We start from the raw sequence: 26,025 nt of genomic DNA on the forward strand, positions 1-26,025 counted from the left end.
TTTATGCTGATGCTATGATATTCAATTGTCCACCACAGGAATGGTTCTTATATAAAGTCTTGTATAAGACAGAGGACCTGATTTTGTTCTCTCCTGTTTAGATTTATATTCTCTGATAATTTAATGGCCTTTGTAACCTGCTAATTCATCCTTTTCCTTTCACTGTTGTTCTATATAGAGAAAAGCGGTAAAGAAACTACCTCACTGGGAATGTCATCATTACCAACTTCAGATGGATTTAACCATCAAGCCCATCCTTCAGGACAGAGTCCTGAGATTGGTAATCCTGCAAGTCTTGCTCCCTCTGTCTCTGCTTCAGTCTGCCCTATCAAGCCCAGTGACCCAGACAGCATTGAACCTAAAGCTGTGAAGGCTTCGAAAGCTTCAGCTGAGTTCCAGGTAACCTCTGAAAAGAAAGAACATCTTCCTCCACAGGATCTTTCAGATTGTACTTCTTCAGCAGACGATGCTCCAGCGAACCAGAGTCCAGCTATGCCTTTGCAGAGTTCACTCGAAGAAGCCACTGTTGCAGATAACCCTGAGAAAGCTGCTGAAAGAAGCACCCAGGGCCTCAAATCTCATCTCCACACAAGACAGGAAGCTCATTTAGCTGTCACAACTACTAGGATGCAAGAACCACAGAAGCTTAAAGGTGAAGAAGGTTGGCATCCAGAATATCAGGACCTGAGTCAAGTGAATGGCCTTCAGCAGCATGAAGAACCAAGGAATGAACAGCAGGAGGTTATACAACAGAATGCTCCACATGACCGAGAAGATCTTTGTAACACAGGGGACCTTGAGCTTCTTGGAGAAAGGCAACAGAATCAACAAAGAAATGTTGATTTGGAAGCTACAATGAAAGGAGACAGGCTACAGCAGAATGTGGACCTTTCGGATACAGAGAAAAATATGCTACCTTCAGGATGCTTTGGCTGCTCAAATTCAGAAACACTTATGGAAGTGGATATAGTTGAACAGTCCCTAGTTGCTGTGCTTAATTCAGCAGGCAGTCAGAATACGAATGTCAAGAACATTGGTGCATCTGATCTCACCTTAGATAATCCCTTGATGGAAGTAGAAACGTCAAAATGTAATCCTTCCTCTGAAATTTTGAGTAATTCCATTTCCACTCAGGATTTACAGCTTCCAGAAGGTAATGTTGAAATGTCTGGAACAAGTAAAGAATACGAGAATTGCCCCTCCTCTTTAATAAGTCTCTGTGGCAGTTGTCAGCCCTCTGTAGAGTCAACAGAGGAATCTTGCTCATCTATAACAGCAGCCTTGAAGGAACTTCATGAACTTTTGGTTATTAGTAGTAAACCGGCTTCAGAAAACACATCTGAAGAAGTTACCTGTCAATCAGAGACAGTAACTGAGGGTCAGACAGGTATTAAGGACCCTTCTGAAAGATGGGCCCAAAATGAGCATCTTGCAGCTACCCAGAGTGAACAGTGTTCACAGGTCTCCATTCATCAGGCCATATCTGTATCAGTGAAGATGGAAGAATTAACAGACACTTCAACTGACGGTGGAGTAGAAGAACTAGAAAATATTAACTTCAGGGATCCAGGTCATGGCCTGTTAACTGATAAGGGAGGTGTCGCCGAGTCTAAAGAGTCAATAAATGAGAGCAGTTCTGTCACTCCGGCCTCAGCTGAAACATCTAATCAAGTTCATTGCACCTTAGGTGTAGAAATTTCACCCAGACTTTTAGCAGGTGAGGAGGATGCACTCAATCAGACCTCTGAGCAAACTGAGTCCTTGTCATCCAGTTTCATATTGGTTAAAGATTTGGGTCAGGGCATACAGAATCCAGTGACAGACAGGCCTGAGACCAGAGAAAATGTCTGTCCTGAAGCTGCAGGGCCACTTCTAGAATTTGAACCACCTACCAGCCATCCATCATCAAGTCCCTCCTTTCTTGCACCATTAATTTTTCCTGCTGCAGACATTGACCGGATTCTCCGTGCTGGCTTTACTTTGCAGGAAGCTCTTGGGGCTTTGCATCGAGTTGGTGGAAATGCAGACCTTGCACTTCTTGTTTTGCTAGCAAAGAACATTGTAGTTCCTACGTAACCATGGAAAAGTGGGCTAGACCATACTCCATTTCCTGAAAATAAGAAGCTATATATCTACACACACACATACACACTCACCACATATACAGTATATGTAGAAATCTGCAAGCAGAATGTTGAGCCAGATTTTTTTTAAAGATTTTTTTCGGCCAAAGTAATTTATGATCTCTTGTCTGATGAATTTGTCTATTTGTTAAAATTTGGGCCTTTTTAAATGTACTGGCAGTATGTGCATACAAAAGCTTTTTATCATCATTAAGATGATGTATTCTGGAATAAAATTAATGGTTTTGTGTATAGCATACCATTTTAGAATGAGAGCGAATGCTTTAAAAAGCAGAAGCCATGAGAAATCCCACCACCCATGCAGCTAAAAGCAGATCAACTTCATAATTTGGCTGTGTCTGTCCTATAGGCAAGGTATGGCTTGTTAACTCAATTTTTGGTTTACAAACTTGATCACATGGTTTGGTGTTTGGAATCATACTTAGTGCTCTGTGTGTTATGATTCATCAGTTGTGACAGAAAATTGAAGAATATCTCCTAGAGTGGTATGTTTTTATTCTTGTGGTTAGGATTTAACATTTTAATGGGATGAGTTGGGAAGAGTTTAAAACTTGGACTGCTTTGTACATCACAGGCTGCTGCATGGATTGCCAGATATCTTGAGTGGGAATTAATATTAGAGCGAAACATGGTGCTACCCAGATTAAAAAAAGAAAGAAAGAAAAAACTGTAATTCCAATTGCAAATGTCATGGTGATGTTTCAAGAACTGTGAGTGAAAAATAATGGCCTAAACACTGGAATTTTCTAGCGATTAGGTTTGGTAGCATCTCACTGATCGTATCTCAGCCCTTAAAGACTAATGATGAACTTATGTTCAACTAATGGGTTGATTGCCAGCAGTTTATTTCCTTTCCAAACTCATCTTCTAGGAAGTTCTTCCAAAGCTCATTTTGAGCTGTGATCTGAGTGAAATATTCAAGTGTGGAAACCTTGTCACTGGTTCATCTTGGTGCTTGGAATGGTCAGTCTGTTTGGTGAGTGTCTTTTATGGCAGTGGAAATAGTAATTGGAGTTTCTGACTCAAGTGGCCTTGGTAGAGTTTTCCATCCCTTTCTTTCCTCAGGAGTTTCTTTTTTTAAGCAAGATTCATCATATTTGTGTTTACACATGTCAAGTTAGAGTGGGGCATAGTATATAGATGTATTTATTGTGGCCTTTTTTTATATGAGGACTAGCCCTTGGAAATCATTGTCCTGTGGGCCCCACTGTGCAATAATTCTACTGGGTAGATTTTAGATACTTTTTTTTTCCTGGAAAATAAACTCTCTTGTGTACCTAGCAGGAATCTGAAATCTTGGTTTCATTGAAGAGGATTTTGAGAATGAGAATTCCTGATTCCAGCTTATAATTTGCAATGTGTAAGAAACAGAAGGTTCAAAAGGGTGATTTGTGAACTTTTGATTGTAAGTGATTTTTGTCTAAAGTCTTACTGTCTTTGAAAGCTTATTCTTTCTGTCAAAATTCACGTCATTGAGCACAATCAAAATGAAGGCTCATATCTCAGGAGTTTTTTAAATTTTAATTTGGGGGCACTTAGACATTTCTCTTTTACCCTATTCCATCTTCTTTCTCTTTGCTGTGAGGTTTGTATGTGTGTTAGGAGCCTTGAGTGATATGGTGGAAAGTTGTATAGATTCCTCATGACCCTCTGAAGTTAGGGAATGGTTGACAGAAAGCGTTGTAGTTTACTGTGTTCAGAAGGGCGCTCAGAACAAGTTAGCCAGATTGTCTTTAAAGTGTTCTTTTAGGCAATCATGTGCTGTAGTCCCTTTTGCCTGCCCTACACCAAAGAAGTAAGATGCACTAGGAACCTGCTTGTAGGATTTCTGTCAACTGACTTAGAGCTGTGACTGTAATTAAGTAGTGGTGCTATGATTGAGCAAAATTTAGTAGCAATGCAATGGGCCCCTGATTTGCTTTATGGGTATGATTGGGAATTTATTCTAGGCTTATAAATCTTTAGGGTTACAAAGTGGGGTGAGTGTAGGGTGGGGGGACTTATCAACGACAGTAGACTCCTCCAGAAAGGCCTTCTGTTTGAAGATGGGCCTCAGAGTTTTCTGTACTAGCAGTTCCTCTGAACACTGTTCAGAGGCTTGGCCACTGAATTTTCGCAGTGTGGGGATTTGGGAGTAAATCCCAGGTGGGATATAGAATATCAGTCTGGAAAAGGTTTCATTACAATAGCTTTTATTGTATGTATATGTGTATTTATTTCTAGGAGAAAATTGGATAGGCCTATAGTTGTACACGTATTCTTATTCGGAATACTTCGAGCTTATTAACCCACTTGCCAAATATCCTTGTCCTTTTTCATCATTTATCTTTCAACTTATAATTGCTTTTGATTTTTTAAATCTTCCTGTCCTTCGTTTGTACAAAAAGTAAAGTTGTTGACATTGTCAGGATTTAGAATCATTTTTTAAATTCAGCAGTTCTAAAACACAGAAGGAATTAAGGAACATGACACTAGTGAACCTTCATTTTCAACTTGTATTCAAATTGCAGAAATTAGAGATTAACTTCTTCAAGAATAAGATCAAATCATTGTGAACTCCTCTGGTTGCCAGCAGAACTGATAATGGCCAGCCATAACCAGTAATGGGCAGCTTTACTGGGTAGCTCGTTTGCCATAACCAGTGACGGACAACCTAGTGATCAGTGCTTACCTCCAAGGGCAATGTCTGCTTATTCACCAAAGAGAGGAGAAAATTAACCTGTATAACTCCTGCAGTTTCCCTTTAGTTGGTTCCTCTGTGTAAGAGTATGCTTGGTAACCAGACAGCTATACCTAGGCTATATGGATTTTGCCATTGCAGCTGGTGAGAATTATTTCCACTTGTACCTCTTTAGGCATCCAGACATCAGCCAATAGCCTTCATCCCACAGTTTGGGCTTTAGCCATTAACATACAAAGACTACCAGTTACTTGGCAGAGGGAACTAGATAGATGGTGAGTGTGTATGAAAACTATTCTGCCTTGCAGCCTACAAAACTTTCCAGAGCTCCTTGTCTCCATATATACGGAAGGGAGACACACACCGTGTATTTTTTCCCAAAGCATTTCTCCAGTGAGAGCATTACATGGAAAGATATATGAGACTTTTTGTGTCACTGATTTTATGATTACCAGTTAAGGTGGAATCTGCCTGTTTTTCCCTTAGCACAGCTTTCTATCTCTAGGAAAAGCCATAAAAGTTTAGTTGGTTTAACCGTCAGCTCATGTGTATATATACATGTGTGATAGACAGATGTCCTGCAGTTTAATTTTACATAGATTTAAAAAGCAAACAATTTTTATATCTACAGATACAGTCTCCAATTATGGTGGGTTTTATGTATATAAAAAACACCCTTGCCGGTAACTGGCCAGAAGAGTTGCAGTACATTCTGATTGCCTTCTCCTGTCTGTTTGCCACCTGCAGAGAGTGTAAGCAGGATCGCTGAACCGCTGCGTATTTCAGAGTTGTTATCACTGGTAACATAGCATAAGAGAAGCTGACTGGATTATGCATTCTCTAGCACAAATACCAAAAAGCCAAGTTTCTCCTTGGAATTTGGTGACTTAGTGTAGTCTGTGGCTGAACTAGAAAGAAACAAGAGTTCTCAAGAGTTTCCCTTCCGAGAAGATGAATGTTACCTTTCGTGTTAGGAGTTCCGTAAAACAAAAATAGCTTTCTCTCTGAAAGATTTAAAAATGCCAGTTCCTCTTAGCAACAAGGTAAATTCAAAGTATGTCCTTGAGAACTAAAATGTAAAATCATGGCTCAAGTTCTCTACCTTTGTGGTCCTTCAGTAGGTGTTACTAGGAGTTCATTGAATAAATCAGAAGACTTAGGGGAGGATCCTTTAATATGCTTGATTTTTCTCTTGTGCCTTAGTTTCCCCAAATAACAGAGGCATCAAATTTGGGTGGGGAATAAAGGAGGGGGGGTACTCTGAAAAAGGCCCTGCTGGAGATCGGCATGCATGGAGGGGTCCTGAGGCTCACCTCTGTTGTTGATGGAGAATTATCCTGCACCAAATCATTAGATTTCCCCAGACAGAAGGATTATGATGTGGCATTTTTGCATCAGGCATACCCCCAAAATTGGTTTCTAAGTGTTTATGTTCTTTGTTGCACTGTCAGTGTTGTGGTGGTGAAGGCAGAGAAAAAAAGTTCAAGAAAATCTTGTATGTTTGAACAGGAAACTTTTACTCTCTTGAAGGCTATGCAGTTTGAATCTTTGAAAAAGAATTCATTATTCATTTAAACATGAAGTGCCTGCATGCCAGGTACTGGTCAGCACTGGTGATACAGGAGTGACTAAAACAGACCGGAAGCTGTGAAGCTTTCAGTCTAGTAAAGAGACAAGAAGCAAATTTTAGCTTCAAGTGCAAGATCCATTTTTGCCTATCAGCATCATTTATTTTAAAAGTCATACTAGGATGATTTGGTTCAAATTCAGGGAACACTGGGAAAGTCAGTCTCAGAATGGAATTAGATGCTATGAACCTAAAACTGCTCTTAAAAAATGTTTTTAAAAAAATGAAATTGGAGAAACCAACAAAAAATGTTGTAACATTTGGTAGAAATACTTGAAGAGATCAAGGATTCAGAGATCAATTTATACTGTTGGTGGAGGGGGAATGGACAGGATAGAAGTAGAAGTGCAAGTAAGTGGAAGATGACCTAATACGCACCAGTGGCAGTCAGCCTTTCCTTCCATGAGGCCCTCCTTCCATGCAGGGTAGAAATCTGGAGGGTGCTGCGGCACCCTTCCCACTCTGTCTCTGAGCACGGCTGCTCTGGAATACTAACCATCTGGGCCGACAGGACTTAGCGGAGGATTCTGGAGGATTTGCTGTTTTAAAGCATCTGGGTGCAAGATGTGAAAATAGGAATCTAGAGCAGAAAATGTAGCAAGCAATGGTTCTGGGACTGGGTGGTGGGCAGAATTTATTTACAAGAAGATTCAAAGCTCTACCAGATCTTTCCACAGGACAGCTCCATCAAAAGGACATTCTTTAATCCATTATTTAAAAGATCACCTTGTATGCAGTAAGCCTGAAGGATACAAGTAGCATTTCTGAACCTTAACTACTAGTGACTTCTGAGGTTTACAGTTAGAAAACTCTCACAGGCTTATCAGTTATGTATTGGTGATTGGTAATCTAGACCCTTTAGGGGCTGTGAAGGGTGAGAGGATAAAGCAGATAAGTTTTAGAGCACAATCTTAGGGAATGAAATCTACAGAGTAATTGGTGCAGGGGTGTAGGGGTTAGAGGACATTTCTTTTACCTAAAGAAGTTAAGCAAACTACAGAAGACTTGGGGTGGGGGTGTGGAATACACAATAAGAATAATTTTTACAGAATTATGTTTCTCTTAATACGTACCATAAGATTTTCATTAGCTTACTTGGGGAAGGGGCATGCTGGTGTATTTTTTTCCTGGGAAGATACATGACTAACAAATTATTTTGCTTACCAGGAGTTTGTTTTACATACAAGCTTGAATGATGCATCAGTGACTTAAAGAAAGGTAGACCGCTGTAATTTCCTTTCAGGGGCAGTCATATCAGTTTGTTTCCAGATTCGTTTGGTCTGAGATTGCCTGATGCTGACCAGCCTTCTTTTTCTTTCCCTGAAGGCCCCACAGCTTTGAGTTTATGCTTCCCATCTGAGACCTTTTCCTCTAAATGATGATATTTCCATTCTCCTCTTGATCATCATTTTGAAGTAGCTCTGGTGACATAGATCAATTCATTTGCTATTTTTACTGTGCGACTACAATGAACATTGACTTGCCCATTTTTATTCAAAATTTTATTTCCGTGGCAAGTTGGGCTAATGGCCTTTGCACTCAAGATTTGTTTACCAGTTTTGTGGCCATATTTGGCAAATTTTAGCAAATAGAAACCCCTCTTTTCTCCCTTATTTGTTCTTGCAAGTGTTCTTTTATTGCTTTCCTGATTTTTCTTTAAGCTTTGAGACTACTGCATCTTACAAGAACTAGGCTGATTGGCAAAATAGGCTTGCCAATAGCTTTTTCACTCCCATAATGCTTTGGTTTTGAGAGTTGGGAAAACTCTGAGAACTTAAGGGAACCAAACTCAGGAATCCCACAGTTGGTTGCATTGTGCCATTGGTTTAGGGGCTGGACATAGGACGTGTCTGCAACTGAGTGAACTAGATGCATTTGGGTTTGAGTTTTTGTCACATACTGAAATGTAAGTCAGCCCTAAGTAATCAAAACACTTTATTTTATTTTTCTTTTTTTAATAGGAACTTTCTGAAGAAAAAGTGATGTGTAAAACATTTGATATTTAAGACAATAAAGTTTTTATCGTAAGACTCTTGTTGGATCAGTTTCTTTTAAATTGAGATGGTTGGTTACTTTTGTCCTTGTCTCTGTCTCCCTCCCCTTTAAATAACTTACACCCAGGCACTGTGACTTGTGGCCATGAACCTAAACCCCCAAAGAAGTGGGCATCTCCAAGCCGTTAGTCACCTCCAGATGAACACCGCAGGGGAACACGGCCACCTGCTGATGTGAAGTGTGTGCATTTGGTGAGTGCACCAGCAGTGGACGCACAGCAAGAGAAACAACCCTGGTGACAGGGTATTATGGTTCAGGCTAGTCTCTAGAGCTAGGCTGCTCGGGTGAGAATTCCAGCTCTGCCACTTCCTAGCTGTGTGACTTTGGGTGACTTCCCTAGCCTTTCTGTGCCTCAGTTTCCTCATCTATAAGATGGGGGCTATTGGGGTGGTTGTAGGGGTTCGTGAGTAAGTTGGAAACACCCTGGGAAGTTCAGTAGTGTGGAGTTACTGCTTTGGGCATGAGTTTGTGCTGCGGACCCTTTATTTGAGAGGATTTCCAATGTACGTGGATCAGCTGATGTATACAGGGAGTAGTTTAGACAAGTCCCCCCTTGTTCTGTTACCTTTTCTTGCCTATCTAAAAAGAATGCTGAGAGCAAAGGCTACTTCTAGTTGGAGCTAAGAAGTACTGATGATTTTAAGAGTATCAGGGAAATAAATGCATTGGGGGGTTTATGGCAGGAATCTATATATCTACAGCTTGGAGGAGGAAAATCTAAGAAAAGGGTAGGATATACATTTAAAAATAGAAATACAGAGAAATAAGGAAAAAATAAGAGTTCCAAAAAGAACATAGTTCTAAATTTCAGAATGCGATTTAAGGAGAACATATTGCCATCTTACATAAAAGGGCTAAATTGTCACCAGATACTGCTTCCCTGTTCAGAACTATTAGTGTTCTAATGGAATTAACCAACTAACTATATCAATCCTTATCTATGGATTTTTGTCCCTAAAAAAAAAGGGGGGGGGAAATAATTAGAGCTAGGGTGGCTTGGTTCCTCCTAGAAAGTTAACTAAAAGCCAACATTTTCCCTGTTTGACTCCAGTTGAAGTTCCCTGAGCCAAAAATACTCGTGCCCCAACCTGCTGCTCTGTCTTCCCCTGAGAATTAAACGGCAACTTCATCCTTCTAGCTGTTCACTCAAACCTTGACTCCTTTCTTTCATGACTACATTCAACCCATCCTAAATCCTGTTGGCTCCACTTGAAAATATATTCGAAATGCTGATCTTTTCTAGAATCTGATCAAGGCACCATCACTTCTCACCTGGGTTATTGCAATGTCTCCCTGCTCCCACCCTTGTCTACATAATGTTCTTAGCACAACAGCCAGCATGATTCTGTTAAATCTGATCACGCACACCTCTCCTAAAACCCCTCAGTGGGCCCCCATATCACTGAGGGTAAAAGCCAAAGCCCTTATAATGCCTCCAAGGCCCCTGTGCACCTCTCTGCCAGCACCTCCTGCCTGCCTCCCCCTCACTCAGCTGTAAGGCACTCTGACCTACACATTCCTTGCAGTCGCCATGCTATCTCCCTCTTCAGGGCCTCTGTATTCACTATTTTCTTGTTCTGGGATGTTCTTTCCCCAAACACCTTCATGGCTTTTTTTCTCACTTCCTTTAGGTCTTTAATCAAGTACCACCTCAACAAGGCCTTCTGTGGCTACCTTGTCACTTCGCCTCCTTTTTCTCCTTCACACCGACACTACCTACCATACTCTGCATTTCATTTCTGTCTCTTATTTATCTTTCTCCCCCATTAAAATGTAAGCTCCATGAGAGTAGGGATTTATGGCTCCTTTTCACTGCTATCTGCCAGTGCTTAGAACTTTGCCTTGTGCATAGTAGGCCCTCAAATAGGTATTGAATTAATAAATCCATGAACACTGTTATGGGGCCACAGTTTATCATCTCAGAGGCCCGTAAGTGGAATGACAAACTGTCTCAAACCTAGCCAGGTCACTGAGGTCAGCTTGCAGATTTAGGGATTCTTGCTCAGGATGCCTGTTGACCTTGAGTTTAATGTGGATTTTATTTATTTATTTATTTATTGGCTGCATTGGGTCTTCTTTGCTGCACACAGGCTTTCTCTAGTTGTGGCGAGCAGGGGCTACTCTTTATTGTGGTGGACGGGCTCCTCACTGCGGTGGCTTCCCTTGTGGAGCACAGGCTTTAGGCACGTGGGCTTCAGTAGCAGCACACAGGCTTAGTCGCTCCGTGGCATGTGGGATCTTCCTGGAGCAGGGATGGAACCTGTGTCCCCTGCATTGGCGAGTGGATTCTTAACCACTGTGCCACCTAGGAAGTCCCTGTTGTTGTTTTTTAATGCAGGTAGTAATACATTCTACAATGAAAATTTTGTAGGTTGGCATACTGTAAGGGATTACAGGCTACTTAATATGGAGTAATCAAAGAGAAAGATCTTCTGAGAAGCTAACATTTAAACCAGAGACCTGGGACTTCCTAGGTGGTGCAGTGGTTAAGAATCCACCTGCCAATGCAGGGGACACACGTTCCATCCCTGCTCCAGGAAGATCCCACATGCGGAGCAACTAAGCCTGTGTGCCACAACTATTGAGCCTGTGCTCTAGAGCCCGTGAGCCACACATATTGAGCCCGTGTGCCGCAACTACTGAAGCCCATGTGCCTAAAGCCCATGCTCCACAACAAGAAGCCACGGCGATGAGAGCCCACACACCACAATGAAGAGTAGCCCCCGCTCGCCACATCTAGAGAAAGACTGTGTGCAGCAACGAAGACTCAATGCAGCCAATAAGTAAATTTATAAAAAAATAAAAAATAAACTGAGACCTGGCTGGCAGGACTCCTGCCAGGTGAGGATTTGGGGTGTATTGTGTTAGGTGAGGCTGAGGGAACAAAGACGCCAAAAATTTCAATAATTTACTACAAAGTTTTAATCTTGCCTGTGCTATATAGTCCAAGGCAAGTGTTCCTGGTTGATAGCAGATCTCCTCCAGGCACTATTCAGGGAACCAGGCTCTTCTCATCCTGTAAGTCTGACATCCCCTTTGCTTCACCCTACCTGGTGGAAGAAGAGCCAGCATGGAGGAGGAATACCCACTGGCTTAACAGCCCATCCTGGAAGTGGATCGCTTTATTTCTATTTGAATGCTGTTGGAGAGAACGTGATAATATAGCCATGCCTGCTGCAAAGAAGGCCGGGGAATACGGTCTAGCACTACGTGGCTACAGTGCTGTGACTGTGGAGAGAGCAGATTTTGGTGAACAGCTAGAGGCCTCTGCCACACTGGGGAAGAAATTTCCCAGCAAAGGCCCTGGGGTGTGAACACGCAAGCTTGTTTAAGAAACAGAAGGTTAGCAACTAGGGAGTCTGCATGCTGCAATGAAGACCCAGCACAGCCAAAATAAATAAATATTTTAAAAAAGAAAGAAAGAAAGAAACAGAAGGTTGATGGGGGCTGGCACACACCAGCGGACAGATTAGGAGATGAGTCAGGGAGAGAAGCTGAATCAGATCAGCTCCGGCCTTGGAGGCCAGAGAAGAGTATGAATGTCATTCCAAATGCTCTGACAAGAAGCTATTGGAGCCTTTGAAGCAGGGAGGTTGAATGATGTCCCAATTTTCACCAACCAACCCATCTTGCTGGCTGGACAATAAGGAGGAAGGAACTGGATGTTCAACATTTTTTTTTTTTTGCCACGTCACGCATCTTGCGGGATCTTAGTTCCCTGACCAGGGATCAAATCTGGGCCCATGGCAGTGGAAGTGCCGAGTCCTAACCACCGGACAACCAGGGAATTCCCAGATGTTCAACATTTTAAAATGAAATCCCCTAGATTGAAGCTGCCTTGTTTTGGTTTTCCCAGTCCTGGAGCTGCAGATTCCCTGCACTTACAGGTGCCGGAGTTAAGGTGTGGGAACCTGGAACACTCAGCCCCTCCTCTCTCTCCTCAGATGAATAGCAGCTTCACAAGCCTAATGGCCAAGGAAATATTAACTCTCTCCTCTGGAAATATTAATATATTTGCCTTGAGTCAGGGGCGGGGAGGAAGGAATTAATCTCTTAAACCATCTTCCACTTTTTTTTGTTTACAATCTTGTCCAAGTATCTCTTAAGGATGAAGTTGCTGGAATTTTTTCTTATCTTTTTCCTCGCTGAGGCAGTACACACCTTTGGAAAGGAGAGCAGAGGAGACCTGGTCAGCCAGGTCTCTGGTAGTTTTATGATCTTACCTGCCTTCCCAACTTCTTCCTTCATCTGATGGTGTTCAGCAGTAGGAGACTTAGGTTCAGACAATATTTAAAAGAAAAAGAACAAGAACAAGATCATTTTTCCTGTGTCACTGGTTTGGAAACTAAGACAGATTTGCCCGAGGCCCTAGAGTGACTCAGTCGAGGCTTTTGATTCTGGATGCCTCAGAGTCTCATGCACTTTCCACATGATCAGCAAAGTCTTGTGCAATAAATGAATACGTTTCAATTTTGAACTTAAATGACTCCCAATAACAGGATTGATAGGCACCCTGTTTTTTTCTTTTCTATTTCTTCGTGTTTTTGACAGGCAAGGATGGATTCCATATTTGAGCTCTGGGCCCGAACACAGACACACAGACACACACACACACACACACACACATACACTGGGCCCCCTCCCCTTCCTTGCAAGAAGTCTTGTGAAACTAAAATGAACCTCACAGGCTTCCCTGGTGGCGCCGTGGTTAAGAACCTGTCTGCCAGTGCAGGGGACACAGGTTCGATCCCTGGCCCGGAAGGATCCCACATGCTTCAGAGCAACTAAGCCCATGCGCCACAACTACTGAGCCCACATGCCACAACTACTGAAGCCCACACACCTAAAGCCCATGCTCCACAAGAGAAGACACAGCAATGAGAAGCCTGCACACCACAATGAAGAGTAGCCCCTGCTCGCCGCAACTAGAGAAAGCCCATGCGCAGCAACGAAGACCCCACACAGCCAATAAATACATAAATTTATTTAAAAAAATAAATAAAATGTACCTCACTTCTCCCATCAGCTCACATACCTATGCAAACCTTAGGAATTTGCTAGGTAGTGATACCATAAGTTCCTCCTGAATGTTGTAAGATGTTGAATCTGACTATTCTGCAATGCATGAAGATGGAAACAACATGGCAGAAATGCCACCACCTTGCATCACACCTGTTAATAACAAGTCATAATAACACCTGTTGAAGCTGTCATATGCCCACGCCACAAGTAGCCATTTACAGGAAGGTGGTGCCCAGCAGAAGATGCTGCCCAGAAGACGGCTTGCTCTTAACAGCAGGGAGGAATCATGAAGCTCGTTTGTTCCACTTTGGGCTGAATGGATTCTCAGAAGCTGGAGTTGCATCAGACAAGTTGGGCCTGTAGGTACCCAGTCTGGGTGTAGTAGGAAGGGAGGGCGCCAAAGCTATTAGACCAACCGGTCATTCAAGCCGGCTTTCCTCCTGCTTGCCACAAACACCTTTGGACACCAGGCTGTTCATTTCTGAATTCAAAGTAATGTGTCCTCCGCCTTCAGACTTTTCTCTGCCTGTCCAGTGACTGTAGCCTCAGTCCCCACCTGTCATCCTGCCCTCTGCGTGGCTCCTCAGAGGCTGTTATCCCCTATTTTCCTGAACTCAGTATTATTAACAAAACATCATGGGTTTAGGGATTTTGCTTCTTTCCCTAAAGAGTTAGACCAAGTGTCTACAGGGTTACCTCTTAGAAGAGTACGAAGAAATGTAAAGGGATCCTTGGCTCAGGAGAGGGTACAAATGGTTTCTGGGCTCCACCATTTGCTGTTTGACTTTTAGGCAAATTACCCTCACCCCTCAATTTCTTCATCTGTACAAGAATTGTTATTTGAGTGTTCTTTTTTTCTTTTTTTTAATATTTATTTATTTATTTGGCTGCACCGGGTCTTCAGTTGTGGCACATGGGATCTAGTTCCCTGACCAGGGATGGAACCTGGGGCCCCTAGCATTGGGAGTGCAGAGTCTTAACCGCTGGACCACCAGGAAAGTCCCAAGAATTGTTATTTGAGGATGTATGAGACACATGTGTGGAAAACACTTAGTTCAGCTCATGGCACATAGTCAGTACTCAACACATCTTTATCATCATTGTTGGTACTAAGAAATCTTGCCCCCGATCCTGATCCTGGGGTGGTAACAGAATTCAGCAATCTGTTTCTCCTTCCTTTTTCTGACACATACTTTTGTCCCCTGATCCAGTCGCATAAAAACAAAAAATAACTACCATCTTGGGTCTCTCCTGGGGAAACTGAGGGATGGGGAGGTATCTTTCTGGTGTGTATAGGGTGGGGTCCATCTAGGAAAAGCTGTACAATCAGTGTTTCAGATCAGCGCTAGGGTGACTGAATCTGGAAGGCTGAGGGAGGGATAGGCTGAGCAGAGAAGAGGGAAAACTGGGACACTATAGCTGAGAACTGGGGTATCTTAAGAATAAAAAGGGCAATGATCATTTCACAATATACACATATAGTGAATCATGTCGTACAGCTGAAACTACGTGATATGTCGACTACATCTCAACTTTTAAAAAGTGGGAAAAAATAAATACAACTATATATTGACCAAAAAAAGAGAGAGAATAGAAAGGAGGGACTAATGGTTGTATCAGGAAGATACCTATCTGGGCACCAAATGAGTCAGTGAGCCAGGCAGGAGACTGAGAACTCTAAGTGGCTTCAAAACATGGTGAATTTGGGGAAGGGGGGTGGGGGGTGGGGAGAAGGGAAACTGTTACGGTGGGTTTCAGGGCTGGGGCCGTGGGGGCCCTCAGGATCTGGGCACCAGCTGAAGAAGTGGGATAAGGGTGAGAACTGGCAGGGGCACCGGGAGCGAAGAGGAAGGTGAGGCGGAGAGGGTGTGTTCTGGAGGCGGGAGGGGCCCCGAGGACCCGGAGTGGCCTGCAAGTTTGGGACTGGGCGGCGAGGGTGGGGAGCCGAGCGGTGAAGGGGCCGGGTCCCCCTGGGCCGGGGGGCCCCCAGTCGGCTGGGGTCTGTGGGCGGCTCCGGGAGGGGGTCTCTGCGCGGCCGAAAGCCAGGGGTCCCGGGGCGCGGGGCTGAGCGCCAGAGCCTGAGCACTGGGGGTTCTCGGGGGCCTCGGGGCGGCTCCGGGTGGCGTCTGAGCTGTGTGTGGGGAGGGGCCTCCAGGTCCCCCGGGGCCCAGGGGGCCCCGACCGCAGCGCGGGAGGGGCTCCGGGGTCTCTGAGCGGGGCCGAGCCCCTGGGTCTGGGGGTCGGGGGGCGTCTCCGGGGTCCCGGCTCCACGGACGCGGGCGCGGCGCCGGCGCCCCAGCCCGCCCGGCGGCCTTGGCGCCGCCCCGCCTGACATCAGTTCCTGCCGCCGCCGCCGCCGCTGCCGCCGCCGCCGCCGCCGCTCCTCACAGCCCTCGGCCTCCTTCCCCGCCGGCCGCGCTCCGGAGCCGCCGGGCCGCGGCGGAGCGAGGGGCCGGGCGGGGCGAGGCGAGGCGAGAGGGCCGGGCGGCGGGCGCCGGGCCCCGCGGCCGGCACGACGGAGCCCCCGCACGGCCGGCGGCAGCGGTTGGCGGCGGCCCCGGGGCCCCGGCGTGGGAAGCGGCGGCGGCGGGGCGGCGGCGGCGGAGGCGGAGGCGGCGGCGGCGCCATGGAGCCGCGGGAGGTGAAGGACCGGATCCTGGAGAACATCTCGCTGTCGGTGAAGAAGGTGAGCGCGGCCTGCCCTCCCCGGCCCGGGCCCCGACCCCATCCAGCGCCCCCTTCTAACCCCCCGGGGCGCTCGCCCGGGCCGGGGTCCCTCCTGTCACCGGGTCTCGGGACACCGCCCTTTCCCTCCGCGACCCCGGCGACGAGGAGCCGCCGGGAGCCCCAGGACGATGGAGGGGAAGCCGGGCGGCTCACGTGAGCGCCGCTGCCTCAGAGCTATTTTTAAAGAACAAAGTTGAGGTCAGCATCCTGGGAGCTTCCACACGCCGGGCCCGGGGGGCCTGCGACACGTAAAGGGGCCGCCCCCCGCCAGCACCCCCTACTCTGGGGTACTCTGGGGGTAGCAGCAGAAAAGCTCAGGGAGGGCCCCACCTGCAGCGCCTCCCTGGGCGGCGTCCCTGCATCCTTGATCTCCCCTGTGCTTGCATCTCGGGAGCCGGCAGTCAGGGTGAAGGCCCATGACGAGCAGCTTCCAGTCTTCCCAGTTCTGGGTGACACTGCCTCTGGTCCTGGGAAGTTCCTTGAATAATCTTGCCCAAGGATGGCAGTCTTGGAGAAGCTTGTTTCAGAGCTTTGATTGAGAACCTAAAGTACGTTACATTTTGGACAGTGACCTGTGGAATTTGATGACACCACAGTGTATGGGGCTCTTGGCAGTAAAGAGCAATATCCCAATTCCAGGTAGAGAAAAAATATGACCTATTAAAGGCATGTAACTGTGGGTGTGCAGAAGTCAGCTTATCTGAGAAAAGGTCCCATGCCAAAAGGTAGAGTTTATATTCACTTCAAACCAAACCAGAATTGACAATCGCTTGAGGACTATGGTTGGAAGGTTTTCCTAATTTGAATTCCTGGTTCACCTGATCGTCTCAGAAACTGGGGGCAGTGGTAGGGGGATGACTTGATGGGTAGCAGGAGGCTCATCAGATTAGTTTAATTACTTCAACAGACCAAAATGAAGAGAGTTCATTAAATCAACCGTTAGGTTTAAATAACCATGTCCCCACCCCACCCCCACTTAAGTTCTTCAAAAGCAACACAGCGAGCTATTTTACCTTTCAGAAAGATCAATGTGGCTTAAAAAGAAAAGTGGATTCTTTTTAATGCTCTTACTAAAAGTTTCTTCTAAAAGTACAACTGAAAGCAACATTGCAGACATCCAACAAAAGTTCCGTTTATTCAGTTTTCCTGAGCTTTGCTCATGAAGTCGGCTATTGTTTTTGCTTACTCGAGGGGTATAGGATGAGCTGATGCTATGTCTAAAAGCAATCCATCTTTAGGAATGGAAGGCAAAGGAGGACTGCTGACCTTTCTAGTCTAATCTGGGCTGGTTATGGCTTCAGATAGGCCATGCATTTTATCTTCAGATTTCCAGTTTATAAATAAACGAGGAAAGTCCAGGTAGAAAGGGGGTGGTCGTGGACGCTCCATCACGTGTGTAGGCACGAATCTTTTGAGGGCAGAGATCCACGCTGTGGACTAGCCTGCCACTTACCAAGGAATTGGGTGTGCTCAGCAAGATTCTCATCATTGTATGCGTTTGGACAAGCACACGTGCATTCAAAGGTATGTCGCACACTAGAAACTGGACACCCATCCCCGGATGCATCACAATATGAGTCATGACTAGCATCATGGATTAGAACGTGGATTCTGGAGTATGGCGGCCCGAGTTGAATCCCTGCCCTGCCAGTGAATAACCCTGTAACCTTGGGTAGGTTCCTTACCGTCTCCATGCCTCAGTTTTCTCATCTGTAAAGCAGGGGTGAAATTAGGCTTGCTGTGCAGATTTGATGAGAGTGTGTATGTAGAGGGCTTAGCACGGTGCTTAACCGAGTCTTATAAGAGTTGTCTTAGTCTGTTTGGGCTGCTGTGACAAACCGCCATAGACTGGGTGGCTTGCAAACAACACACATTTATTTGTCACAGTTCTGGAGGCTGGAAGCCTGAAAACATTGAGTCCTGGGAAGTTCCTTAAATTGTTTTGCCCAAGGATGGCAGTTTTGCCCAAGGATGGCAGTTTTGCCCAACATGGTTGGGTTCTGGTGAGGGCCCTCTTTTGGGCTGCAGGCTGATAACGTCTCCCTGTGTCCTCACATGGGGGGAGGGGGAAGGGAGGTCTCCTGGGTCTCTTTTATAAGAGCGTTAATCCCATTCATGAGGGCTCCACCCTCATGACATAATCACCTCCCAAAGGCCCCGCCTCCTAACACCATCACATTGGGGTTAGGATTTCAACATATGAATTTGTAGGGGGGACACAAACATTCAGTCTGTAGCATAAGTGGTCGCTTTCTCTATTAGTGGTAGAGCCAATTCCTCACTTTCACAAGGTCTGAAGATGGTTAAGGGCCTTACCACCTAGACATTGCTAGACACCATGTGGACTTGTACCCACTTCCTTTGTATGTTGCGTTTCAGAGAACTAGTTGATGATTCTTGCATACGAAGGGCATTTGGTTCTCTGAATCAGAGTATCTGCTTCTGACAGGAATCAGTTCAGCTACAGCAGTAGGCTTTGAGGGCTAGCAGGCTTCGGGTCAGATGTGACCTTGAACACCAGTCTCACCTAAATGTGTTATATGGCGCTTTGAGAGCTGCTTCACCTTTTGCTTCCATCCTACTGCTAGTAAAATGGTCTAACTGATCCTTTTATAAGGACATTGCATGAAGAAAATGAGGCGTGATTTCTGGGAAAAAAAAAAAAGATGCATGTGTATTAGCTATGTTTGCAAAAGGTATTTGAGAACTTTTTATTGAAACAGAATATACCTACAGAAATTAGAATATACCTACACTCCTAAATGTACAGCTGAGTGAGTTCTCACAAAGTGAGCACATCCACACGTCCAGTACCTAGAGTGAGAAACGGACACAGCCATCCCAGAAGCCCCCCCTGTGTCCGCCTCCCAGAAAGTACATCCCCACGTGCAGCCACTCTCCCTAAGCAGCGTTGTTGAGTTCCGCCATTTTCACACCTAGATTTTGTGATGCCGAACGTGCCCTGTAACACCAGACGTGCAGCCGCTGATCCAGGGAACCCGTGTCCTGATATGAATGTGGGATAATAAAGCTTGTGGTCGCCAATTTGCTAATAGCTAAAGAGAGACATCCAAGTCAAAGACAGTGTTGGCATTTTGAATTGGCATGTGATTATACTAAATAGCATCTTCTCCAGGGGAGGGGAGGCAGTGGTTTTCGTGAGAGTTTTGTTTTGTTTTGTTTCTGAGGAGTGTGTCTGTTGCGTACGCCTGCAGTCTGAGCAAAGGTTCAACCTCTGCCCTCCAACAGTTCATATATTGGTTGGAGGGAGAATTTAAAAAATCACCAGGGCAAGGAGAAGCCTCAGAGAAGGCGAGCTCAGCTGAGTCTTGACAAATTGGTAGAATTCAGAGAAAGAGAAGACGTGGGCATTTAAGATAGAAGGTAGTGGGCATTTAACCTCCCCAAGGCAGTGGGGATATCCAGGTGGTCTTCTGAGGACAGTGAAGAGACAGACCAGTCTCAGGAGTGCTGAGGGTTCTCCTCAATATGGCTGGACAGTGCTTTCCATGGAAGCTGTCCAGCACTGTGGATACAAATGTATGTTTCAAAGTGCACAGACCTCGGTCTGGGTTTGAATTTTGGGTTTGGCACGGACCATGTCGACCCTGGCAAATCACTGGACCTCAGTTAGCCTCAGCAGCCAGAACCTACTCATAGTTGTAATAAGAATGAAATTATAGGAGATGATACACTCAGAGCACTGAGCACGATATCTCACGCATAACCAGAGTACTAGCTACCGTGAGCACTTGCAAGTGTCTGTGTGAACCCTGCCATTTTCTCTTGGGCAGTTTTCAAAGTCTTCACCACACTTCTCTGTCTCTTCAAGCTCACGGTTTCTCAGACTTTTTCTTCAAAGGCCAGATGGTAAATATTTTCAGCCCATGTGGTCTTTGTCGAAACTATTCAGTTCTGCCCTTGTAGCGCAAAAGCAACCACAGACCAATCCATATGTGTCTGGGTGTGGCTATGTGCCAGTAAACCTTTATTTATATAAACGGGCAGCAGGCTGGCTTTGGCCCAGAGCTACTTCATATTTGTGCACAAAAGTGTCCTCCCCAGGGTAGGCTAGGGATCGCTTTCGGTGAAGCTGGTGTGACGGCTAGTCTCACAGCTAACGAAATCTCTGTCGTCACTGGGGGTGTGCACTACGTCCGGCTTGTGGGATGAATGCGGACACTCGTAAACCCCACTGGATGTTCATGTAGTCTGTCTTTCAAAAACATTTACTGATCACCTTCCTTCTGTCCTCACTGTCCTGGGCCCTAAAAGTGTAGAGGTGAGCAAGGCAGATAAGATCTCTGGAGTGGATATTCCAGTAGGAGGAGAAAGTGGTAAGTTAGCAGACAAACCAATACAGAGACCTTCAGATTGTGATGTGTCCTGAAGGCCTCAGGCATGATAACGTGGTGAGCTGGGAGGGAATCTGCTGCAGGAGGGATGCTCAGGGAAGACTTGCTTCCAGCGAGGGACACTGACTAGGATGAGAGAGTGAGACATTAGTCTAGGAAAACGAGGAGTTGTTTTTAAAAATACACAGATAGCTCAGAAGTGTATAAAATAAAAAGTAAGCGGCCCCTATTCTCTGTCTTCTCAGCCCCAATTTGGATCCCCTTAAACAGAGTGAATAAATGGATTTTAATAAAGTAACCCTCGAGAGAATGTTCCTAGGTCGGGACCACCGTCTCTCGAAGAGAACAACCAAGGACCCCAGCGCCCTCAGTTTGGGTGGACTGCCCCACCGGGGTGGGCTCTGAGTGGCCTTCTATTTCTGGCCAGGCACACCCTGCGTTGAGCGGGGGGGTCTCCTGGTCGGGGTCTGCTGACGCTGGTCTAGGAGCTGCAGCTGTTCAACCTTGCCTGGCAGTGCAGCTAGAAAGGCTGGCTCTGGTGGTGGGCTTTTTGTCCCCATTTTCCCACTCCTCCAGAGAGGTTAGATCTGCCAGTACGTTAAAAATGAGCTAGGGCAACTCGTTCCCAGAGAGGGCCTGCTAGTTATGAAACCGTGCACCTCAGATTGGGACTTGAACTCACACTCTTTTTTTTTTTTTTAATTTATTTATTTATTTATTGGCTGCGTTGGGTCTTTGTTGCTGCACGTGAGCTTTCTCTAGTTATGGCAAGTGGGGGCTACTCTTCGTTGCAGTGCGTGGACTTCTTATTGCAGAGACTTTTTGCAGAGCACAGCTCTAGGCGCGTGGGCTTCAGTAGTTGTGGCGCACGGGCCCAGTTGCTCTGCAGCATGTGGAATCTTCCCGGCCCAGGGATTGAACCCGAGTCCCCTGAATTGGCAGGTGGATTCTCAACCATTGCGCCACCAGGGAAGTCCTGACCCAAGCTCTTTTAATTTAGAATCACTCACCTGGTGTCTGGACTTACGGAGGCTCAAAATCTTTGTGTCTCCTTGCAGAAAGAATTCAGTAAGAGACAAAGTGATAGGTAAGAAGTGGATTTATTTAGAGAGAAGCACACTCCACAGACGAGTGTGGGCCCTCTCAGAAGGTGAGAGTGGCACCAGGGTATGGGTTGTCAGTTTTTATAGGGGTGGGTAATTTCATAGGCTAATGAGTGGGAGGAGTAGTCCAGCTATTTTGGGGAAGGGGTGGGGATTTCTAGGAATTGGGCCACTGCCCACTTTTTGATCCTTCTGGTCGTCCTTGGAACTGTCCTGGCGGCTGTGGGTGTGTCATTTAGCCGATGTGTTACAATGAGCGTGTCCTGAGGCTCAAGGTCTAGTGTCCGCCATCTTGGACCCATTTTTTGGTTCTAATCATTTTATATCATGTCGTCAGGCTATGTCATTCTTTCTGAGGTTGTGCCCTGCCCACTTCCCTCCTGTTTCAGTTAGATCTATGTGGGAATTACACTGACCATTTGGTTTCAATCAATAGTTTTGTTCTCTTGGCTTCATGGAAAAACTCTTAAGAGTTTTAAAATCTTAAGGGTTCCGAAAACCCCTAATGACCTGAGTCACCCGGGCAAAGAGCTTGATAAAATAATAAATATCTGCATACACATTTTATAAACAGAAGTGCTGTGGGCTCCCCTCCTCTGCCCAGGTCCTGATGTTGGCAGTAGCTGTCTCTCAGCTCCTCTCCTCTCTCACTGCACGGAGGCTACCTAGAGAGGGTTGTGAGGGGCCCAAGGGGCCCCAAGCGGGAACCACTTCAGTGTGTCCCTGACCCCCAAGGGACCCCACCCAGGCCCAGCATGACACGCTAGTGGAGAAGTGGTCACAGATTTTTCTGAGCCCTGCCTCTTCAGTTTTACTCCAGTTCTCCTTTTACAAGATGCTTCTCTGATGTTAGGGTTCTGTTTGGAGCCTGGTGACATTGTGGTCCTTTCCGCCCCATCACAGGACAGCCCGGGCCCTCTCTTTCTCCGTGCCTTGACTCTAGGCCCCATTTGGTGACTGGAGGCCAGGCAGAAACAGGTCCCCATCAGGCAGCGGCAGCCCCTGCTCAGTCGGGGGGGGCCCCAGCCGTCCTTGTAGTCACAGTGGACACCTGGAGTGTCGGGTGGAGCAGTGGCGATTCCTGCAGGTCCCCTTCAAAACTCATCCAGCTGGAGCCCATTGGGAAAAGAAATTTCCCAGCACAATTGCAAGCCTGCTGCAGGCTGTCAGGTCTGAGAATGTTGAGTGAGGGTGGAGCAGTCAAGACGCTTCCGTGTGGGGAGAAAGGAGCTGGTATTCAGGGTGCGAGCGTTGTGGGAGGAGAAAGCTGGCATTTGTAGGTGCCCAGGCGGAGCTCTTGGGTGGGTCGTTCCCCCCCCTCGAGTCCCCAGTGCTCATCTCTGGCATCAGAATTTGCCATCATGGCAAGGAGAGTGTGGTACCACTGAGGTTGGTGGTGCCCTTATGTCCAAGGAAAGCAACAGGGCTTTTCCTCCTTTGATAAAAAGCTCTCCTGGGTGACCTCAATGCTGATGGAGCAGGGACCCCACGGTGCAAGGTGGAGTGAGCGACCTTGGGCCCAGAGCTCTCCTCCCTGGGGCTGGTTTGGGTGACCATTCCTTTCTAGCCCTGTCCTCCTCCTCATTGCTGCTTGCTTGAGGTCCAGATGTCCTAGAACTTCCATTTGAGGCAGGAGAATAAGGAGAGTTTCTGGGAGAGTCCATTTGGCTGGAGCTGAGAGTTCAGGTCATTGATCTGTTGATTGTTATAACCACCCAGGCTCCTGAGAGCTTCTCCTCTGTCTTTCTAGCAAAGCAGCAGCCCTGCCACACAGACATTCCCCCGTCTTATGTATTTATAATTTATCTTTTTTCCTTTTGCTTCTAAGTATTCACAACCATTATAGAAATGGATAAGGAAGAACGTAGTCCTTTCCTGTAATCTCCCCTCCTCCCTGGCTATCTGTACTTAAGAGTTGGAAGTAAAAGAGTCTAAGAAACCCAATAATGATGTAAGAACAAGGGAAGGACTAATGTAGACTTAAAATCCACACTTAATTTTTGTTTTTGGTTTTTGGTTTTTGTTTTTCTGAAGATTTATTTTATTTATTTTATTTTTGGCTGTGTTGGGTCTTTATTGCTGTGCATGGGCTTTCAGTGGCTTCTTTTGTTGTGGAGCACGGGCTCTGGGTGCGCAGGCTTCCGTATTTGCGGCACATAGGCTCAGTAGTTATGGCTCATGGGCTTAGTTGCTCCACAGCATGTGGGATCTTCCCGGATCAGGGACTGAACCCCTGCCCCCTGCATTAGCAGACGGATTCTTAACCACTGCACCATCAGAGAAGCCCCCACACTTAATTTTTGAAAATAGTCAACCTCTGCTCACACTTTCACCCTAAGTTCTTTACTTTTGGTGTTACGGACTACTGAGGCATGAAATTCCAGACAGCTGACAGGAAGAGGGGTGATGAGAGCAGAGGAATCCTTACGTCTCATGCATTCAGCCCTTGCCAGTCACCCACGTTTCCTCCGTCAGGCTCACAACAGACATGCAGGACGGATCATGTCCCTATTTAATACATGACGGAAGTGAGGTTTAGAAAAGAACCTCACCCAAGATTCTAAGGCTCATAAGGGGCAGAGCGGGATTTGAACCATGTTTCTGGCTCTTGCTCTTTCCCTTTCTCTGGGACTCTTCCATCTCCATCGTGTCTGTCTTGAAATTATAGCAGATAATCCATCCCCACAGGTCAGTCTTGTGGGCCAGCCCGCTGTAAAGCCACCTGTTCACTTAACAAGTATTTGTTGAGTGACTGTGTTGTGCCGAGCACCCTCCCAGTCACGAGGAATCAGCAGTGCACAGAACCCGCCCAGCCCCTGCCCCCTCGGGGCTGACGCTCTAGAAGACGAGACTGACATTAAACAGATGACAGCGGATGAGGTGTGTGCCCTGCCCCAGGCTCTCCGAAATGTCCTTTAGGAACCATCACGGGTTTGTAATCCGTGGAGCTCTCAGCACGCTTCCTAACCCAGTATTTACACCTTCAGCCTCTAAAGTCTCTGACTGTCCCACACAGGCCTCGGGAGGAGGCCAGGGTGTCCTCCCAACCTAAGTGGTGATTAGACAGTGACTTGATGGCCATTTTCCTCAGCGACAGTATGGTTGTCTGGGTGGGGGAAGTCCTCATGAGGTCACGCTGCAGGTACAGCGTAGGAAAAGAGAAGTGAAAGATGAACACAGGGCCAGTGAAGGCTCCCAGGCTTTGAAAGACTGAGTAACACCAGGGTTTGAAAAGCTCCCTTCCTCCTCCCGTCGGTGCCACACACAACACTGTGAGCACTCAGCAAACAGAGAGCAGGGTTCCTGCCAGCTCCTGCTTCCATTGTAGCGGTACAAGGATGGAGTAGAATCCTGTGCACGGCATGTTCTTTTAGGCCGTTGGTCGGCTGCTAGGTCTCTGGTGTTTGCCCAGGGACCCCTCCGGAGGGCCTCTTACGTTTTCCCCTCCACCCTGGAAGGATCCCTTGGTCCCTCCATCAGGGGTCAACCTGTGCTGAGTTCAGAGGCAGAGCAATCATAGTACCTCAGGGCTGGGACACTCCTGCCAGGAAGGAGGAGCGTTTAACTGCTTCTGGAACAGATTCTGTCAAATTACCCAAGAGATCTGTGCCCAACTAGGGCAGTCCCCTCCTGCTGCCATTGTTCCAACACCCCAAAAAAAGTGCAAAAAATGAAATCCATGGATAATTCAAGTACCTGCTTTTTTTTTTTTTTTTTTTTTTTGCCACACCACCAGCTTGTGGGATCCTAGTTCCCTGACCAGGGAATCAAACCTCAAACCCGTGCCCCCTGCAGTGGAAGCACAGAGTCCCACCACTGGACTGCTAGGGAAGTCCCAACTACCTGCTTTTTTCAGCTTTTCCTCTGCGTCTCTTTCAACAGAGCTGCCAGTAAAGCAGAGAGCCTGCCAACTCCAGCAGAGGGGCTGAGGAGCAGTGATTTGGGAGGTGGTAAAGAAAGCTGTATAATTGGGTGTATTTAATGGCAAATGAATGGTTAAGAACCATTGATTTCACCCAACTTGCTTCAGGAACAATGCAGGCCCATAGTAAACAGACAGCACACCCTTTATGGCAATCCTACGTGTGGGGGTGCCGGTCAGTCCCAGGATGCCATTCAGCCTGGGCACAAGCCCTTCCTGGGCAGGGGCATTGGCTGCAGGACCATGTTTTTCATGCCCACTGAGAAACCAGGGCCGTCATTTCTTTTTTTTTTTTTTTTAATTATTTATTTTATTGGCTTCGTTGCTGTACACGGGCTTTCCCTAGTTGCTGCGAGCGGGGGCTACTCTTCATTGTGGTGCGCAGGCTCC

The 26,025-nt window shown here is 46.5% G+C and overlaps 2 protein-coding genes and 1 long non-coding RNA gene across 11 annotated transcripts in view; 2 read left to right on the forward strand and 1 right to left on the reverse strand.

The window, feature by feature from the left end:
• Window positions 1-2,377, forward strand: part of LOC130830130 (protein DDI1 homolog 2) — a 34,778-nt gene extending 32,401 nt beyond the window's left edge. For all 4 annotated transcript variants that reach the window (XM_057697128.1, XM_057697137.1, XM_057697146.1 and 1 more), the window contains one exon: window positions 179-2,377. In XM_057697128.1, the coding sequence (XP_057553111.1) occupies window positions 179-2,076 (1,898 nt within the window). In that variant the 3' untranslated portion in view covers window positions 2,077-2,377. The remainder of the gene's footprint in view (window positions 1-178) is intronic.
• Window positions 2,378-11,464: 9,087 nt separating this feature from the next.
• On the reverse strand, window positions 11,465-16,690 carry LOC130830191 (uncharacterized). Of its 2 annotated transcripts, none has more exons than XR_009047750.1 (3): window positions 16,586-16,690; window positions 12,730-12,778; window positions 11,465-11,556 (listed from the first exon to the last, which is right to left on the reverse strand). It is a non-coding gene; the product is annotated as an uncharacterized LOC130830191 (long non-coding RNA). The 2 variants fall into 2 exon arrangements; XR_009047749.1 differs by lacking the exon at window positions 16,586-16,690 and adding an exon at window positions 13,516-13,606.
• Window positions 16,083-26,025, forward strand: part of PLEKHM2 (pleckstrin homology and RUN domain containing M2) — a 37,631-nt gene continuing 27,688 nt past the window's right edge. For 3 of the 5 annotated variants that reach the window (XR_009047746.1, XM_057697185.1, XM_057697209.1), the window contains exon 1: window positions 16,085-16,214. Coding sequence is in view for 4 of the 5 variants with exons in the window: in XM_057697185.1 (XP_057553168.1) it covers window positions 16,155-16,214 (60 nt within the window). In the remaining variant the exon portion in view is untranslated. Of the gene's footprint in view, window positions 16,215-24,401; window positions 24,594-26,025 lie in introns of all 5 variants that reach the window. The other 2 variants (XM_057697194.1, XM_057697200.1) reach the window with 2 other exon arrangements.

This window comes from Hippopotamus amphibius, chromosome 1 (assembly GCF_030028045.1).
Source record: "Hippopotamus amphibius kiboko isolate mHipAmp2 chromosome 1, mHipAmp2.hap2, whole genome shotgun sequence".
NCBI lineage: Eukaryota > Metazoa > Chordata > Mammalia > Artiodactyla > Hippopotamidae > Hippopotamus > Hippopotamus amphibius.